General features: G+C 36.5%; 1 protein-coding gene across 1 annotated transcript in view; it reads left to right on the top strand.

Annotated features, from left to right (window-relative positions):
- LOC306877944 (nuclear factor of activated T-cells, cytoplasmic 3-like) overlaps nt 1-18,763 on the top strand; it is a 77,488-nt gene that overhangs the window by 45,435 nt on the left and 13,290 nt on the right. The window contains exons 4-8 of the mRNA XM_079430000.1: nt 6,911-7,110; nt 8,863-9,035; nt 9,209-9,349; nt 15,667-15,722; nt 16,010-16,136. Of these exons, the coding sequence (XP_079286126.1) occupies nt 6,911-7,110; nt 8,863-9,035; nt 9,209-9,349; nt 15,667-15,722; nt 16,010-16,136 (697 nt within the window). The remainder of the gene's footprint in view (nt 1-6,910; nt 7,111-8,862; nt 9,036-9,208; nt 9,350-15,666; nt 15,723-16,009; nt 16,137-18,763) is intronic.

The following is an 18,763-nucleotide window of genomic DNA, read 5'->3' as shown; positions in this document are numbered from 1 at the left end:
ATATACCGGTTACATGGGTACCGGTGCCATATTGGTACCGGGTTTCGGTACCCAACCATAGTCTTAACTTTGATAAAGAATATCTCTTTGATTGAGACTTTAGTCTTTGCAACTTCAGGGATCTTATCCATGAACAATCAGCTTGTAACACTTCAAAGAGAAAGGAAAACTTGAAATCGCATCATATGACCCCTTTTAAAACAATGTTCCTCAATGTCAAATTGCAAAGGCTTTGCAAATCTCATCATCTACAGTGCATAACATCATCGAAAGATTCAGAGAAACTGGAGAAATCTCTGCGTAAGGGACAAGGCCGAAGACTTTTGTTGGATGCCCGTGGTCTTCGGGCCCTCAGACGACACTGCATCACTCAATGGCATGATTCTGTCACTGACATTACTAAATGGGCCCAGGAATACTTCCAAAAATCACTGTCGGTAAACACAATCCACCGTTCCATCTGCAGATGCCAACTAAAACTCTATCATGCAAAAAGGAAGCCATATGTTAACATGGTCCAGAAGCGCCGTCGTGTGCTGTGGGCCAAGGCTCATTTAAAATGGACTGTTTCAAAGTGGAAAAGTGTTCTATGGTCAGACGAGTCCAAATTTGACATTCTTGTTGGAATTCACAGACGCAATGTCCTCCGGGTAAAGAGGAGGGAGACCTTCCAGCGTGTTATCAGTGTTCAGTTCAAAAGCCAGCTTCTCTGATGGTATGGAGGTGCGTAAGTGCATACAGTATGGGCAGCTTGCATGTTTTGGAAGGCACTATGAATGCTGAAAGGTGTATATAAAATTTTTGGAGCAACATATGCTCCCCTCCAGACGACGCCTATTTCAGGGAAGGCCTTGTTTATTTCAGCAGGACAATGCAAAACCACATACTGCAGCTATAACAACAGCATGGCTTCGTAGTAGAAGAGTCCGGGTGCTGAATTGGCCTGCCTACAGTCCAGATCTCTCACCTATAGAGAACATTTGGTGCATCATTAAACGAAAAATACGTCAAAGATGACCATGAACTCTTCAGCAGCTGGAAAGCTATATCAGGCAAGAATGGGACCAAATTCCAACACCAAAACTCTAGAAAACTCATAACCTCGATGCCCAGACGTCTTCAAACTGTTTTGAAAAGAGGAGATGCTACACCGTGGTAAATATGCCCCGGTCCCAACTATTTTGAGACCTGTAGCAGGCATCAAATTTAAAATTAGCAAATTTTGTGCATAAAATTGTAAAAATTCTCAGTTTAAACATTTGTTACATTATTTATGTTCTATTGTGAATAAAATATTGGCTCATGTGATTTGAAATTCTTTTTGTTTTCATTTTATTAAATTGTTTTAAAAAAAGTCCCAATATTTCCGGAATTCGGGTTGTACTAAAATTATTAAAACGTTAAGTTTTAAGGAATATTCACAAAACATTTCTTCCATGTTTTAATTTTAGTAGTAAATCCCTCCCATTGTTTGCCAACCACAACAAAAATAAATAAATAGCATTTATTTTTTCTGATAACCAGAAAAATTTAATTACACAGCATATAATTTCTGAGGGAAAAAAACATAAGGCCATTGTAAGAATCCATTTGAAAAAATACAATTGTTTTTATGCATTTAAATAATTAGACATGGTAAAACAGAATGTGGTAACAATAAAACATTAGGTGAGAAAAAATTAAACAAAACATGTAATTTTTGTTAAACTTTTAAGTAATTGATGTGAAATTGTAGAAGTTTCATGATTTTAATCTATTAGACATGCTTTTCTTTAATATTATTTAATTTAACCATTTAAAAAGGAGTCCAGAAAAATTTAAATGGAAAAAAAATGAATTTGAAACAAAATTTGAGATGTATTTGATAGGGCCCTAATATTGTTTAAAAAAAAGTAATGGCTGTTGAAAATTCATCATAGAAATAAATTCCGTTTTTAAATATTTTAAATTTTAATACTATTTTACAGTATTACTGTTTATACTGTATTTTTGATCAAATAAATCCAGCCTGGGTGTGCAGAACAGACTTTTGTAAGTTTAAAAAAAACTTGTGTTTTGTATAAACGCATTTAAACACACTACAGACCAATAGAAATGGAGATCAACTGTGATTCTTTCACTTTAATGGTTGGAATAGGGGTGGTTGGTAAAATGTTTTGAATGGCAATTACAGAATAAGAGAGAAAGATAAAGAAAAAATGCAGGGGTCGTGCTGAAGTCAGCAACAGGCTGAGCCACAGGCCTTCAGAAACTCCTAGAGGATGTGGTGCCTTGTTGCTGCTCTGAATGTCTTGAAGTTGAAACTGAAGCCGTGGCAGCGCTCTGAAACTTTGCTGAGACTGCAGCATGTTCATGGAATTTCCAAAAGTCATAATTGTTCATGGCCTGATGTATCATCTTGTAAAGTGATTTTACATTATAGTGCATCATACTGACCGTTAGGGATTTTGGATACTTCATTTTACAACATTCCAGATTGAATTGAATGTATCTGGTGACCTTAAAGTGAACATGAAATCAAAATTGACACTGTTTACTTTAATAATACATGTTCCTTTTTCTATTGTGCATGATTCATCAGTGCATTTTATTCTAAACAGAAATGTTTGTCTTCATAATCTTTCATCAAAATGTAATTACTGGCTCCATTATGCTATGAAACGTCCACTCTTCAGGATCCAGTCAGTTCCCAGTAGAGTACTGAATATTTTGTTTTACTCAGTCAGAAATATATCATAATTTGGAAGGAAAATGGATTGTGAATGTGGTTTCATGTTGATTTAAATCATATCATAACATCATTAAAACAGTAGAGGAAAATTCATCTTTTGACGTTGCCCAGAGTTTGCGAATAGTCTGATTAGGATGAATAAGCACTATTTAGATGTGTCTTGCATACATCTAAAGGGGTGGGCAGTCATGGCCTAATGGATAGAGAGTTGGACTTGTAACCCGAAGGTCGTGGGTTCGAGTCTCAGGTCCGGCAGGGATTGTAGGTGGGAGAGTGAATAACCAACACTCTCTCCACCCTCAATACCACGACTGAGGTGAGACCGTTGAGCAAGGCACCGAACCCCCAACTGCTCCCTGGGTGCCCCAGCAATGGCTGCCCACTGCTCCGGGTGTACAAAGCAACCCATTTCACTCACACACAAGCACACACGCACACACACAATGAGAATTGATTGTCCAGTAGGACTTATAGCTGTTACCAGGGGTGGTGGAATCTTACCACTGAAATAAATCTTACATGTACATGGTGTTGGCAGGGTCATGGGTCATTTCATTTGAGCCCTTCACCTTTTTCAGGTCTTGAAGCATAAACGTGACCTCTGCTTCTGAATCCCCCACCGTCTCAATGCACTGACCCAGAGCGAGCCCATAAAAATCCAGTATTTTCAGTCCTGACTCTTCCTGGAGGTCTGCAGAGGACTGTTCACCTCAGCATACACAGAAACAAGAGTGCTTGATGGAAAAGCATTAAAGTAGAAAAGAAGAGGCCAAGATTTCATGAAGACTGACTGATAATGCTCCATTTAACTTTATTTATTTATTTATTTTTAGAAATTCAATGTGTACTTTTACTCATGCCATTTATCTAATGCCATCTAATTTACTTCAGAAATATGGTAACCATGGTAAAACATTACAATATGTTCAACTGATTAACATTACAGTTTTTTTCGATTGCTAACAAGCATTGTTCAATACTGAAGCCACATTTTCAAATCTGTTCACACATTCAGCGATACTTTGTAAACCAAACTGTAAATCATTTTTCATTGCTTTCAGACAAAATGCATGCAATGACCACATTTTTCAAAATTCACAAACTCTTTTGTCATACATACTCCACAACTGGCAAAACACTATACATTTTCAGCACATTTGCTAACAAACTGCTTTCAAAACTGATTAAAGCACATTCAAATCAGAACAATGGCAAACTCTGTCCATTTCTGCAGGAATTATATTGAAATATAAAATCTTAGCAGAATATTTATTATGAAATTGAATAATAATTTTTCCAAACACAACTAAATGCAATTTCAGCTGAAAGGCAAGCCAGATGTTCTATTTTTCTTCTTCTTCTTCTTTCCTTCCTTCCTTTCTTGTTATCTTTGATAAATGGATGGCTTCGGAATGATTTTGTTTGGAAACATGGATCAGGGAAGAAAGAATGGTGGGGGGAAAAAAAGAGTGGCAGAGAGAGGGACGACTAGAAGCCTTACAGTACATCTATCCATCCGTCTATTCCATACATTTTTCCTAGCGCTTGTCCAATGTAGGGTCATGAGGCTGGAGCCTTTCCTGTGTCATAGGCAGGACAACCCCCTGGACAGATGGCCAGTCCATAACACACATTCATATTCACACTCACTTACAGTCTCCAGTTCACCTGTCCTGTATGTCTTTGGATTGTGGGAGAGACCCAGAGGAAACAAACATCAAACTCCACACAGAAAGACTCCTGGAGCAGCTGGGACTCCAATACTGCGCATACAGCACCTCATTGTACTAGACTGATGATGTATTGTTTTGTTTTTTTGTAATTACTACTTCAGAATTTGTTATTATTATTCTCAACTTTTTATATTCATTTTTATGTGGTTTTATTTTTCACAAGGAAATATTGGTATGTAAAGAAATATGGGGGAAATGCTGATTTTCTCCTTCATTCTTTGTGCTGTAATACAGTCAGTGAAATTAAAAGATGTTATTCTTAGCCTATGATGAAATATTTATATAGAATCATTCAAAATTCAAAGATAAAAATTCATTGTTTATGTAATGCTTTTAGTGTTTATTTTTAGATCAGTGTGTTATGAATGAAATGTATGTTTTCTGAATGAGAATTGTTCGCAGTGTTATGATGAAAAAAGCTTATTTTGAGACATATATTAAGTGTTTTTGTGGGTCTGAGTGAGTTTTGGAGGCGAGATCAACTGTTTGGCCAAGATTCATGTTGGTAATGCAGACTGTATGAGCAGTTTTGAACACGTGGTTTCAGTATTGAACAATGTTTGTTAACAATTGAAAAAAAACTGTAGTAAGTGCATCATGAACAAACAATGAACAAAATATTTTAAACAATTTTAAAATCTAGGTTAATTTTTATTAAAATAAATAAGATAAAAAATGAAAAACTACCATCCATTGTTAATGTTAGTTCATAACACAGTTTATATTTAATAATACAACTTAACTGTACAAAAATGTATTGTATGCAGAAATTGTTTTTTATGTTTATTATTATTTTATGTTAGTAACTAACCTGTGCATATAGAAACTTAGAACTATAAAAAAAAACAATTGGAAACTAAGCATACCCTTTTGGTTTAATAATTTTCAGCTACACACATCTCCAAATGTAATAAAACCATGCTGTCCTGGGAACTACATGAACCAAATCCCACCACCATCCAAGTGTTCCGTTGTTCCCTGATTCTCTTTTCCCTACCGTCCATTTCTTTTTCCCCTTTCCACAAATATCTGGCTCTATTCTCAAGACCCGTCATTTTATGTGAAGCATGTTTTTCTCATTATTGTGTTGCTGTGGTTGGCTTGGTCTTTCCGTTACCTGTTGATCATCTCTCTCTCGTTTCCAGTTTCTCTCTCTTTTGCTGCATTGGATCAGTGTTTGCCAAGCATAACATTTCAACACTAGAGAGATTGTTAGGAGCCTGTGTGCTCAACCTAAGTAACACCCTCCCACATACGCATGTCAGTGGTATAGCTCCCCTCCATTTGTGAACTCCTCACCTGTCTGGGAAGTGTATTGGCAGGTCAAACGTGTGTATACTGCTGGACGGGGCATTGCATCGCCACACTGGCTCCCTGTGTCTGACCGAGGCTTAAATCGGTCACCCTAGTGTGCAGCACCAGGAAGGAAAACGTTTTTCTTAGAGCTTTTTGTCTGGAAAAGACTTCAGTGACCTCACAGAATGATGTGTTACATCTATTGACTCATTTTAATGTGTTTTTCACTTCCCTGTTTCCATTTTCAGAAGATCAGAAGTCTTGTTTATACTATTTTAGCAGCAGAAGTAGAATGTCTTTAATTGTTTTGTTTTTCTTTTCTCACCTTTCTACACGCACATTTATTTTTTCCTTCAATCCGGTTTCTGTATTTTTCCCTTACTCGTGGCTCGAAAACGTGTCTTTATGTTTCTGTCTGGATTTTAATTTACTAGCTAGAGTGCGTTTTGAATTCGTCTTGGAAAAAGTGGGCTAACGTCTGATATTAATGTGCATGTATGTGGATTTGGGAAGTAATTGTGCATATGCAGGGTTCTTCAAATGGAAACGCATTGGGGGAAATAATCGTCATGCAAATATCATCAATAATCGTCATGCTGTTTAACGTGGTGGATGTCCAGTGCTTCCAGATCAATATAGCCTGTCAAAAATATCTGAGTTTGGCCATTAAGTGCTGCAGGGATGACAATTTTGTAGGCTAACCTGGAGGTTACCATCGCCCTGGTTCCTTAAAAGCACATAAAATATTCCCATTGTCTTTTGGATTATTGCAGAAATTAAGCTCTGTGACCAATAGTTTATGAAAATTCATCAGAGGGGTATTACTGAATACAACGGGAAAATATCTTGAGCTTGTGTTAACCATAGACCTTAATTCAGACATTTTTCCAAAATCCGATTTAAAAAAAAAACTTAAACTTTGGGACATTGCAAATATATATATATATATATATATATATATATATATATTAGTCTTCCCATTAAAATTTAAGTCATGCTTCATATCTTTATTTTTCATAGCAGTTCATGTGTCCATTAAAAATGACCTTAATCAAGGACCATTAAAAATCCTGCTCAGCCACAATTAACTTTCTTTATTTTCATGGAAATAAAAATTGATATTGACTCTCCTCTTCACTCTTTTTAACAGCTTGTTGGCTACAGTGAGAAGCCAGTGAATCTGCAGATGTTCATCGGGACAGCGGATGACCGTTATTTGAGGCCGCACGCGTTCTACCAGGTTCACCGCATAACAGGAAAAACTGTCGCTACGGCAAGCCAGGAAATTATCATCACCAGCACGAAGGTTCTCGAGATTCCTCTCCTTCCTGAAAACAATATGTCTGCCAGGTACCTGCCAACAGCTCTTCACGTCTACATCTATCTAGATTCTCTCTCTCTCTCACACACACACACACACACACACACACATAAATACACAGTTGTTTTTCTATTACGGGGAGGACTTTCCATTTGACTTTTAATAATATATATATTTTTTTTATAATATTGAATATCCCCTAACCTACCCATCCTTAAACCTAACCCTCACTGAAACATATTTGCATTTTAAAATATGAATTATTTAGTTCAGGATGATAAAGTTATTGTCCTTGTGGGGACTGTCAGCTGCTCAACACAGTGTAGATGGTTTTAGGTAAAGGAATTTGGTCTTCGCAATGTAGTGAAGTATGCAGAAACTCTAAAAGCCATATTTCCAATGAGCTAAAACTTTTGACATTAATAGATTTGGATTAAATATTTAGTCTTTTAAATCATGAGAAACTCTTTACATGTCATCACAAGTTGATTTTCTTTGTGAGAGAAGACATTTTCAAAAATGTGTCATTCACAAGAACGAAACGTTTACACACACACACATCAGCACTCATTTATCACACATATACTGCTATTCATCTTGTGCTTACCAAGTCTGCTTTTATTTGATCATTATATAATATTATATCTAATTTTCAGTCTTCACTGTCACATGATCCTTCAAAAACATTCTAATCTGCTGATTTGGTGCTCAAGAAACATTTCTTATTATTATCAATGTTGAAAACTGTTATGCTGCTTAATATTTTTGCAGAAACTGTGATGCATACTTTTTTGTAGTATTCTTTCATGAATACCCTAGTGAAAAATAAATATACTTAAATATATTTGAAATACATTTATTTACTATACTTTTACTACAAATACATTTACGTAATAGAAATACTCTGCAATTGTGCTTTTAGTATACTAAAATGATTAAAAATGCCAGATATGATTGTTTTCAATCAGAAACGCATTCTTATTCTATAAATACTGTGCATTTAATTATAAATAACTGCAATTTACTCTACAGTTCAAAAGTTTGTGGTCAGCAAGATTTTTTAAAATTTCCTCTGTTCAACAAGAATGCATTCAATTAATAACAAGAATGATTAGATTTGCAACATTTACAGTTGTCATAAAATTTTTTATTTCAAATAAATGTTGTTCTTTCTACCCTAGTAAAATAGTTATTTATTTAAAATACATTTATTTCATATTAAGTATAGTTCAAATATGTTAACATATTTACTAACATGCCACTCGACTTGCTGATATATAAAATGATATAATTAAACTTTATTTGGAGTACTATTTGTGCACAATGCTCATTTCTTAATATTAAGCCTAAAATGTTTTAATGTCACTATTGATGAGGACTGTACGATCTTTCAGTAATATCAGTCTTTAAATGTAAGACATTTAAAGTGCACCTGAAGTATACTCGCAATAGCTCCACTTTAGCATAATCAAATATACTTCAGTATATGTTTAGTTGGACTTCAGCTCTAATTCCACACAATTAAAGTGCATTAAGCACAAAATTATTTGTTCCAACTTCCAATTTAGCAGACTTTAAACTTTGAATTCTGCAACAGCTTTTAATGTGCACTTCAATTAAAAATATTCCTTTTTGTAATCAGCCATTTATTAACTCCATAAAAAGAGTATAAATGACTTGGGGTGATTGTAAATCATTTAAACAGCTTTGCTTGATAGGTAGGATGATGGTAGTGTTATGGATACTCCTTACTCATGTCTTTCTTCTGCTGTGTTTTTCAGTATTGATTGTGCTGGAATCCTGAAGTTGAGGAACTCTGACATTGAGCTGAGGAAAGGAGAGACTGATATTGGACGGAAAAACACTCGGGTCCGTGTGGTGTTCCGGGTTCACATCCCACAACCCAATGGAAAAGTGATCTCACTGCAGGCTGCTTCAATTCCAGTGGAGTGCTGTAGGTTTTATACACACACATAGAAGAAAAATATATTTGAGGGAAAAAAGTAAAAAAAAAAAAAAAAGTGTATGTATGTATATATGTATGTATTTTTTGTTATATTATACTATTACATTACATTATATATAATAATATAAATTAATTTCTTATGTGTATTTGTGGTGAAATAGCCCAGCGCTCGGCACAGGAGTTACCTCAGGTTGAAAAGGCCAGTATTAGCAGCTGCCCAGTGAGTGGAAGAGAGGAAATAGTCATCACTGGCTCAAACTTCTTCCCTGAGTCAAAGGTCATTTTTCTGGAGAAAGGTCCTGGTAAGTATCAATGGGGTTCAAGTGCTATTTTAGATAGGAGTTTCTTTTCTCCATGTATTGGCTGTCTGGAACACTTGTTCAATCATTTTTGTCTAATATTTTTTCAATTTTTTTTTATGAAAATTTATGTTTCAGATCTCTTGGGCCTATTCTTCCCACATATTTTTCTCACTTTATACATAATTTAAAGTCAAATCAATATTTCATATCCATTTATTTATTTAGCAAGTAGCTATGCACTAAGCTATAGTCAGCAGGTCATTATATCAAAATTAACCCCTTTTAGGGTGATATTAGATCCCTCCACTTAGCATCGTTACTTGCATTTGGCTAGTACTAATTGCTTTTAATACTTTGCTGCAAGCACAGCTGAGTATGCACTACAAATGTCTTCTTCATTCACTGTGAGCAAATATTGCCACCTCATCTGTCTTACCCTCAAGGGTCACAGTTATACCTGCACTAATCTCTGTTTTAGTGAAGCTAAACCAGCCTTATTCTTAAAACAGCAAGATCAGCAGGTTTTTAGTTGAAGTCTGTGTGGCTTTGGGAAACTGGAGCGATGGGTAAAATGTGAGGGAGTGTCAATTTCTCACTTCTCATTTGAGAGCGGAATTTGATTGTTTCTCGTCTAACCAGAATGATTTATCTTCGCTTTATCGGCATCTTGACCTCCCACGATTTCCCTTCTCCTCTGGGGACATTGTGTGTGTGAAAGCGTGTGTGTGCACGCATATGTGTGAGTGCAGTACAGCATGAACATACCTGCACACCTACACACAAACACCACTGCACTCAAGCAAATGCTTACTCCATAAATGCATATATATATATATATATATATATATATATATATATATATATATATGCACTCTGCACACACCTACATCCAAACTGTGCTCACCCCATAGATGTGCAAGTGCATTGTGCACACAAATACACCCTCATTCCTTATGCTTATAAACTTGTTTGTTCCACCCCTTATGTTCTCTCTCTCTGTCCACACACACACGCAGACACTAGATTTATGGTTGGCCGTATTGTGGCCTGTCACTGTTGTTCTAGAGCTCACCTGTAGACCTTAGCATCTGCTGTAAGGATGACTCAGAGGTCAGCAGGGTTGCTCTGGCTGCAGGCACACTGCTGATCACTCTCTGGATCCAAGACACAAAGCAAATAATAGCTTTCTGTGTGTGCAAAACAAACTTTGCATTTACTTATCTAAAAAAAAAAGAAAATAAATAAAATGATTTGTTTCGCCAAAGCCTGTGTATTTAATGCTTTTAAAGCATAGTTTTGCATTATGATAGGTGCTTAATAAGGCACGTTAGAATGCATTTTTTTGTTTCATAAAGCATTTTTTGTACAAACAAAGCTGTACATTAAAATGCTTACCCTTATTGTTGCACATTTAAGGAGTGTGTTATAATGCCATCTGTTCATGAGTAATTTAAGACAGAATTTACAAATGTAATCTTTTTGTAAAGCCACAGTCAGCTACTAATTAAATTAAATAGTTAATTAGTAGCTGACTGTGGCCTTACAGAAAGATCAAATTTACTTTTTGTCCCAAGGCACTCAATTAAGTTTGATTTTTGGACCTTTTTTCAAGAAAAAAAATGCTTTAAAGGTGTAACCATGAAAATCAAAATATTTCCATATTTCACACAGTGCTTTTTGGTGGCTTTTGTTTCTGCTGTGTTAGGTAAGACAGTGGATTTTTATTTACTCTCATTGGCTACTTGCTGATAAAAAAAAAAAAAATACAAATATGCTTTCTCTTTAGTCAATTAAATATTTGACTCAATTTGACATTATTGTATTTCTACTTAGGGCAAGAAATCTCAAATGTGGTGTTGTCTAGTGTAGTTTAGGCCTATTTATTATTATTCTTAACTGTATCACATACAGCATATATTATAAGGTTTCGTACCGAATACCTTTAATATGTTAAACATACAGGCTTAAATGAAAGTTTTACCACAAATTACTCTCTGAAACTGCGCAGCTGTTTTTGAAAACAAGTGAAATGCAATGTGAACGGCCCTATGAAATGCATTTGGTGCCATATGAACCTGAAACCAGCCTACTTATTCAAAGCTTCCTTCATATTAGTTGACTAATCATTCAAGCAACCCTCTTAGTAGTCAGTTTTACATATATTTAGTTTTGAATGTCGCTAGTTACATCTACCTGGCAGATGACTGAGATTCATTTGTTGCAGGTTGCTCTTTCTCTCCCGTTCGACACACACGGCTTCCATGTGGCTGTCAGTCTGAAGCCTCAGCTTTCAGTCACTCGGCTTTCAAGAGGCTTTATTAGAGTGACTTTTTGGGGTTAGACTATGTCAAGATCCCCAACAGCGCACTGTCTGTATGGATTTTTGTTGATCCTTTGAGTCTCACTGTGAGCTGAAATAGACCTTTTACACAATGAACAGAGCCCTCACAGACAGTCTGTCATCTCCAGCAGACAGTCTTCCTTTTTTATTTATTATTTCTCTCTCACTCACTCTCTTACTCTTCATAACGTCAGGGATAGTAGAAAATCAGTCTTTCCTCGACACTTTCCAGTATGCTTTTGCTTAAATTCTTCGATAAGCAACTCTTCTCAGTCTTTCTCTCTCTTTCTTTGTCTATCTTGCTCATTTTTTTCCATCGCTCGTTCGTAAATAATGAAACACAAGTTAGGACCAGCCTCAGATGAAGGCAATGAATGAACGGCATTCTGGGAATACGAGTCTTGGCCTGCCTGGAGTGTGTGTCTGTGTGTATGTTTATAGACAATGAAACACTGACTCACTCGACTGGAGTTTACACATGAACACACAGGGCTGTTCTACCCCAACAATCTGACTTGGAGAAACACCCTTTGGATCTTACCTCTCCTCCAATTGGCTCCCTGTAAAGTGGCAACCCCTCAAGGCGACCTTTATGGTGGTAACCCATGTTTTTGTTGTGCTGTATAAAAATGGAAAGTCCTGAGATGCTAGAACAAGTTGAGTGGAAATTTGGCTCTTATGTCTGGCCTTGAGCCGCTTTGCGGGAAAGTTTTTATCTTTTCAAGCAGGAGCTTATCAGAGAGTGTCTATGTGATTTGTGAGAATGTGTTCTGCAGATGTTTTATTGATATTGAATATGTTGTTAAAGGTGCACTCTGTAATATGACCCCAGTCTTGTACTTTATACTGACCTAGCCACCTCACATAAACTGTTGGTTAGTGATGTCAAATACTGATGCCCTATTTGCAGTAAGCCATTAAATATGTATTCAGCAAGTGAAAATGTTCAATGACCAGTTTACTGAGAAAAAAATGAGTAGAATTGAGCTGCTCATGTGTTCTTAACATGTCAGCCTCAATAAGGTAACCAGCTCAATGAGCAAAGAAAGATGATTTTTTTTGTTTATTTATTTTTGTATTATTCATGATAACATACCACATGTAGATGTGACATTGCTCCAATAGTAACCCATGCTAAGATCATTCAGAGTTTCTTAAAATTAAAAAAGATCTCTGGCTAAAGTCTGGAATCCATCAAATTATATCCACAATTCACTCCTAAATATAGAGAGAAGGCAAGTCTTTTTGTAGACTGGCACAGAGCCATCCATCTGAGAGGGTTTAGTCTCTAGGGGCAAGTCTAGTGGTAGGTGACAAACCAGGACATTTGAGAGGAAGAGGACTGATCATTTTTGTCTAATTTTGACAGATTGTATCGAATCTAATTGGGTGATTATTGTATCTAGAAAGAGAAAGAGCAATTGTATCAGTAGATGGGTTGTGTCTAAATGAGTGGCCCATGTGGTGGTCCTGAGACTTTGTTACTCATTGTTGACTGGCTGAGTGGATAGATATATAGTTAAGTAGACAAAAGGTTCAGGTTTTTAATCACCTGGATAAACATAGATCTGGATAGCAAAGGTTGTACTGCCCTCATACTCCGAAATTTAACGGGATTGTTTGCCGTGAAATCTTTGCTCATTTCTATTATGTGAAAACAAGTGTAACTATTATATTGTTTGTAATATTTCAGGAAGATCACTTAATAGACTGAAGCAACTCAGGTTTGCATTCACTTGATTATTCATGTGTATTTGTTTTTTATAAATGATGTTAGAGCATAAATATAGAGAGCATCAAATGTAAGACATGAAGCTTTTGTGGAATGTTTATTTGTACATCTCTTAGTCATCATTGTATTGTATTACATTGTTTTTCCCCTTACAAACAGAAACTGCATAGCTTTGATCATAAAACTAAGCTTTTAAATTTCAAGACAAAAATATGCATTTTAAGTACTTTCCTTATACTGATATAAAGATCTCATTGATTTACATGATTTATAAGCTATCAGAACTTTTATTCTACTTTTTGATCATATAAATATCAGCAAATGCAGACAATTTAATGTTTTTAGATACAATTAAGCTTTTTTTTTCAAGTACAGTATGAGGGCCATTTTCTCTTTTGTATACATTTATATATAATTTTTAATATATTTATATCTATATATTTTGTCTAGTTTTAATTATCTCTTCCACTGCACTGTTATTTCATATGTTAGGCTTTACAGGGTTAACACCCTTTTCCCTCTAGAGTCTACAGAAGATTAATTCATTTGTTTTGGTTACAATGAGAGAATATAAATGGCAGATATGAAATATTAAGTACCATTAAGTGTTTACTATGAAAAAATCAGACCCAGGAAAGCTAACAAAAAAAGGTTTTTGTTTTTATAATTAATGATTCAGGAAATTGTAAATGAAGAGTTACATTAACCATCTGTTTCAGTTGACGCTAGTTTACGCTTGCCAGCAGGACATTTAATTCCACATAATGACACATAAAAGCTTTGTATGATTTTGCCAGAAGTTTATTTTTCTTGAGTTTGTTTATCATAGTAATAACTGAACAGCGGTGTTTGTGCTGAAGAATTAGGACAGCTTGTGTGCTTGTCGCTGGGCTTTAGAGTCTGGTTCCTGGTGCCCTCATGTGGGGCCCTCTCTGGTGTCCGGTGAATGTCAACATGTGCTGCTGTACTACTACTGCTGAAGTTACAGGCATCCAAGGTCATTCTCATATTAGCAAAATGCCTTTTGACACAGAAGGGAGTTGAGAAGCTACACAGTAACCTTGTGTAAACAGCCGTCCCTGGAGTGTAATGCACCAGGTGATTATGAAACTGCTCACAGCGGTATATTTACTTTGATAACAGTCCTGAAACACTGCCCTCTGCATTACTTCTTTGAAAGGTTTTTTTGTGACATATATGCACATGTACCCACTCATAAACATTACACATTCAAAATGACTAATTTTAGACATTCTTGGGATTATACTGCTGTTTGACTCATGTCAGGCACAAACTTCAAAGCTGGAAATGTGTTTAAGAACGTAAATCAGACCTGTGTCATGCTGTTTGTGCAGTTTATGTAATTTATGATCCATGAAGTGACTATTTTCCCTTCTAGATCAGTCTTAACCAGTTGGCTCTGGTCCCTTGGCTTTCATTTTCTGTCTGCAAGACGTCTGCGTAGTTGATTAGCTTCATGGCAAAGAAAAAACTTGAGATGACAGCATGTTTTCCGAAAGATCCTGCACCTCTCTACGGGCAGCACGTGGAAGCATTATGCTATGAATAAAGTTATTCCACGCATCTTGCCATGATTCAACAATAAATAATGTTCTTCCACACATCTCTCTAAAACTCTAATGGCTTTATAAATGACATCATTACCTGTTAGGGGCCCAAGCAAATTCTGTGTTCCTGTCAGCAAGGGTAAACAGAGTGAGACTGATCTGATTTTCATTCAAATGTCTCTCAAGTAGCCCGCTGTTAAGAAGTCACTCCGCTAATACAGCTCCAGTGTTTCTAGCCCTCTTTCTTGGGAGAATTTATCATGTGATTTGTTTTCATAGTCAGTGTTGTACTGCGTGGAGCTGACATTTTGATCTATTCGAGCAATTGAGCCTCTTTCACTATGTGGAAAAAGGCTTGTCGTTTGCAAGCAAACTCAATTTATCACTTTATTTTTCTCAAGGCAAGGCACAATTTATCAAGCTTCTCTCTGGATCCGGTGCTGGACTTTATAAAACTTCATTCTGATTGGCTTAATCTCTATAGCTTCCCCACAGCAGAGGGCTGGAAGACATGATGATGATAGTGGTGGAGGTGGTAATGAGGAGAGGGTTAGGTTACCTAATTTTGAGGGGGCAAATATTGGCACACAGAGTTCAGTTCAGGTCATCGTGTATGCTATCTTTCCTAATATGTTGTTCTCATGTATGCAGCCAACACTTTTTTTTCTTTCTTCAGATGGACGACCGCAGTGGGAGGTGGAGGCAAAGATCATCAGAGAGAAGAGTCAAGGAGTGAGTGAAACTTTCCTTTTTACATGTCTAAGAAAATGTTTGCCAACAAAAACACCGATGATACACAATACATAAATATGTCTACAGACCCTTTTCAGTCTTTTCTTTCTTGAACTAAAAGCTGAAATGCCTCCGAGTGTTTAACGTTTAACAGATTTGAGCACATTGTAATATGTTTTGACTATATTTTCACTTTGTATTCGTCAGTGGGACAACTTTGATTGGTTTGTCTCAGACACCAATGATGTGTTGTTTAGTAAAGTAATGTCTCTTGTGTCCATCTGTAGTCTAGCATCGTGGTGGAGGTGCCTCCTTATCACAGTAAGACGGTCACTTCAGCAGTGCAGGTGCAGTTCTACGTGTGCAATGGCAAACGGAAAAGGAGCCAGTCACAGCGCTTTACCTATCTGCCAGGTACGTATTCGATAGCACATTACAATCCATTGCATATCACGGCACTTATTTCCTAAATGAAATTAGAGCTCAGTAATTGTTGCTTTTCATTAAGCAGTTTCATACCTTTACCTCATAATAGTTTATAGGCACTACTGTTTAAAATGTTGGGTTCTATAAGTTTTTTTTATTCCTTCAGTGTCACATGATTCTTCAGAGATCATTCTAATATGCTGATTTGGTGCTTAAGAAACATTTCTTATTATCATCAGTGTTGAAAACAGTTGTGCAGAATTTTTTTTGGTAGAAACTAAAAAAAATGTTTACCCTAGTATTCAGGGTTTTTTTTTTTTTTTTTTCAATTTCTATCCAAAAATAATAAAAATCTTACCCCAAACCTATGAACGGTAGTTTATGTAAGTGCTTAATGGCAAAGGTGAAAAACAAAAGTAATTTACAGATTCTGAGAGCCTCAAATGTTAAAATTGGATTTGACTCCGTTAAAAATAAGCTAGTTGCATTTTACAGTAAAAATAAGCATCTGTAATCAATAATCTGGTCCTTAGTAACTGAATATAAAATAAGCAATATGAAATATATTAAATCTTTATACATATACAAAATATATACATATACACATTATTGCATATTGGAATTTGTGGCGACTGTAACTTAGTGTCCACCTTACATCAAGTATTGTGTCTGAGTCTGGCGTCAGCAAACATGTGACTCAATTTCATGCAAAATAGTTTTCTTGCTAACTTGACATAACAGTAACAAGAATGGCACACATGTGGGTTTTCACAGCAGAGTCACCCGTTTGATCATGCCAGCGTTCCTCTGCATCGTGCACCAGTGTGGTTAGGGATGAGGTTGTTCCAGTAACAGTTGAGCACCTGGTAACCGCTCATGTAAAATACTGTAAAGAAAGAATCAGCATGATTTACATGTGGCTGGAGGCATGAAAATCGAGGGTTTTCAAGAACTAGACCCCTTCAGTGTCTTTGTCTTTGTTTTTCTCACTCTCATTAAACGCTGTCATTCTTTTTCATCTCCCATTGGCTTCATCTGTCTTAATAGTCATATTCTGCAGAATTACTTTGCATTTTGGAAGATTTTCCCCTATGATAAGTCTGTTGAATGATGAGGTTGATGATTCACATGACTATTATAATTTCTCACACATGTTGAGTTGACATGCATTACATCAGTATGTTATTAGTTCTGCTTTTGAAAATGACATTGAACATCTGATGAAATAGACCAAAACGCAGGGTGTTGTAAAAGGCGACATCTAATTATGGCTTATAGATTTTATAATAAAGTGTAGTTTTGTGTGGTTCTCGTAGCAATAAGCCGGTTTGGTATTAATTTCCCAAAGTGAGTCAAACCGAAAAACAGCGTTGGCGTAATTAAATCACACGTGAGCAACTTTTTTGGTGTCTTTATCTCTGAGTTGCATGCTAACCTGTTGAAGAGATTGAGAACAAAAAGAGAGGGAGAGTAAGAGAGCGAGATAGGCCCAGCCTCCCGCCCACCCTCTTCGCTCCACAAAGCACCCACTCAAATTAGGGTTTCCTGTTTTCCACACTAACCCGTCGGGCCTCAGCCAATCAGACGACAGCACAGGCAGCCAATATTCAGAACAGGCCACGCGACTGTGGTTGCCATGACATCGGCCCGCTGAGAAAGTGGCATGGCAGGGGGAAGGGCTGAGGTGCTGTGTTGTTAGACTAGAGCCAGACACTTCATCTGCAATGAATTAGCCATCTGATGCGATGAGCAGAGAGATCTTAATCCAAGTTCAAATTAAATACAGTGTGAAAGCTGTTGGGACTGTGAGGAAGTAGTTTGTAATGAACCTAACTGAATGTATGAGGCTTCTTTGTTGGTCACAAATCCACCAGCTTTGGTCCAAAATGCATCTGGAAATGAATGGTATAAGCTGTGTTTATTAACTGAAACTAAACTTTTTTCAGATGCATTGTAGGTACACAGTGAGTAACACCAGACTCAAATGCATTCACACTCTCTCCCACACATTGTTGCCACTTGCTCTTCATATCAGGAAACTGCAGTTTTACTGCAGTAATGGCCTTGCAGCAGTGTATGGGCTGTGAACTGAATTTTGGTTCCCATTTGGAGCTATGCTGGAGGGCAGACAGCATTCTTCAGTTCCCAAATTCAGCACTGGTTTACATGGCACTCAAGTAGGCAACATATGCTCTCCTAGAGTCCACGGCAAGTAAAAATATCCCCCACTCATGCGGGCCAGGGAAATGGCAGATCGGGAAATGGGTTACTGAATACTGTGTTGCTATTACTCATTGTCTGCGTGTTTGGAGAAGAGAAGAGAAGAGAAGAGAAGAGAAGAGAAGAGAAGAGAAGAGAAGAGAAGAGAAGAGAAGAGAAGAGAAGAGAAGAGAAGAGAAGAGAAGAGAAGAGAAGAGAAGAGAAGAGAAGAGAAGAGAAGAGAAGAGAAGAGAAGAGAAGAGAAGAGTTTGGTGGAAATACTGATTCAATTAAATATGTGCAATTTTTGTATTGGCCATAAATCTTGAATTTAATGTTGCTCTCAGTTTTATTGGAGATGGGAAATTGGAAAAGAGTTAATTAGTGCTGTGAATCTATTAAACTTTAAAAGAAAT

The sequence above is a fragment of the Barbus barbus genome (genome assembly GCF_936440315.1).
Source record: "Barbus barbus genome assembly, chromosome: 2".
Classification (NCBI taxonomy): Eukaryota; Metazoa; Chordata; class Actinopteri; order Cypriniformes; family Cyprinidae; genus Barbus; species Barbus barbus.
The sequence above is the reverse complement of the archived record's forward strand: the minus strand, read 5'-3'. Positions and strand labels throughout refer to the sequence as shown.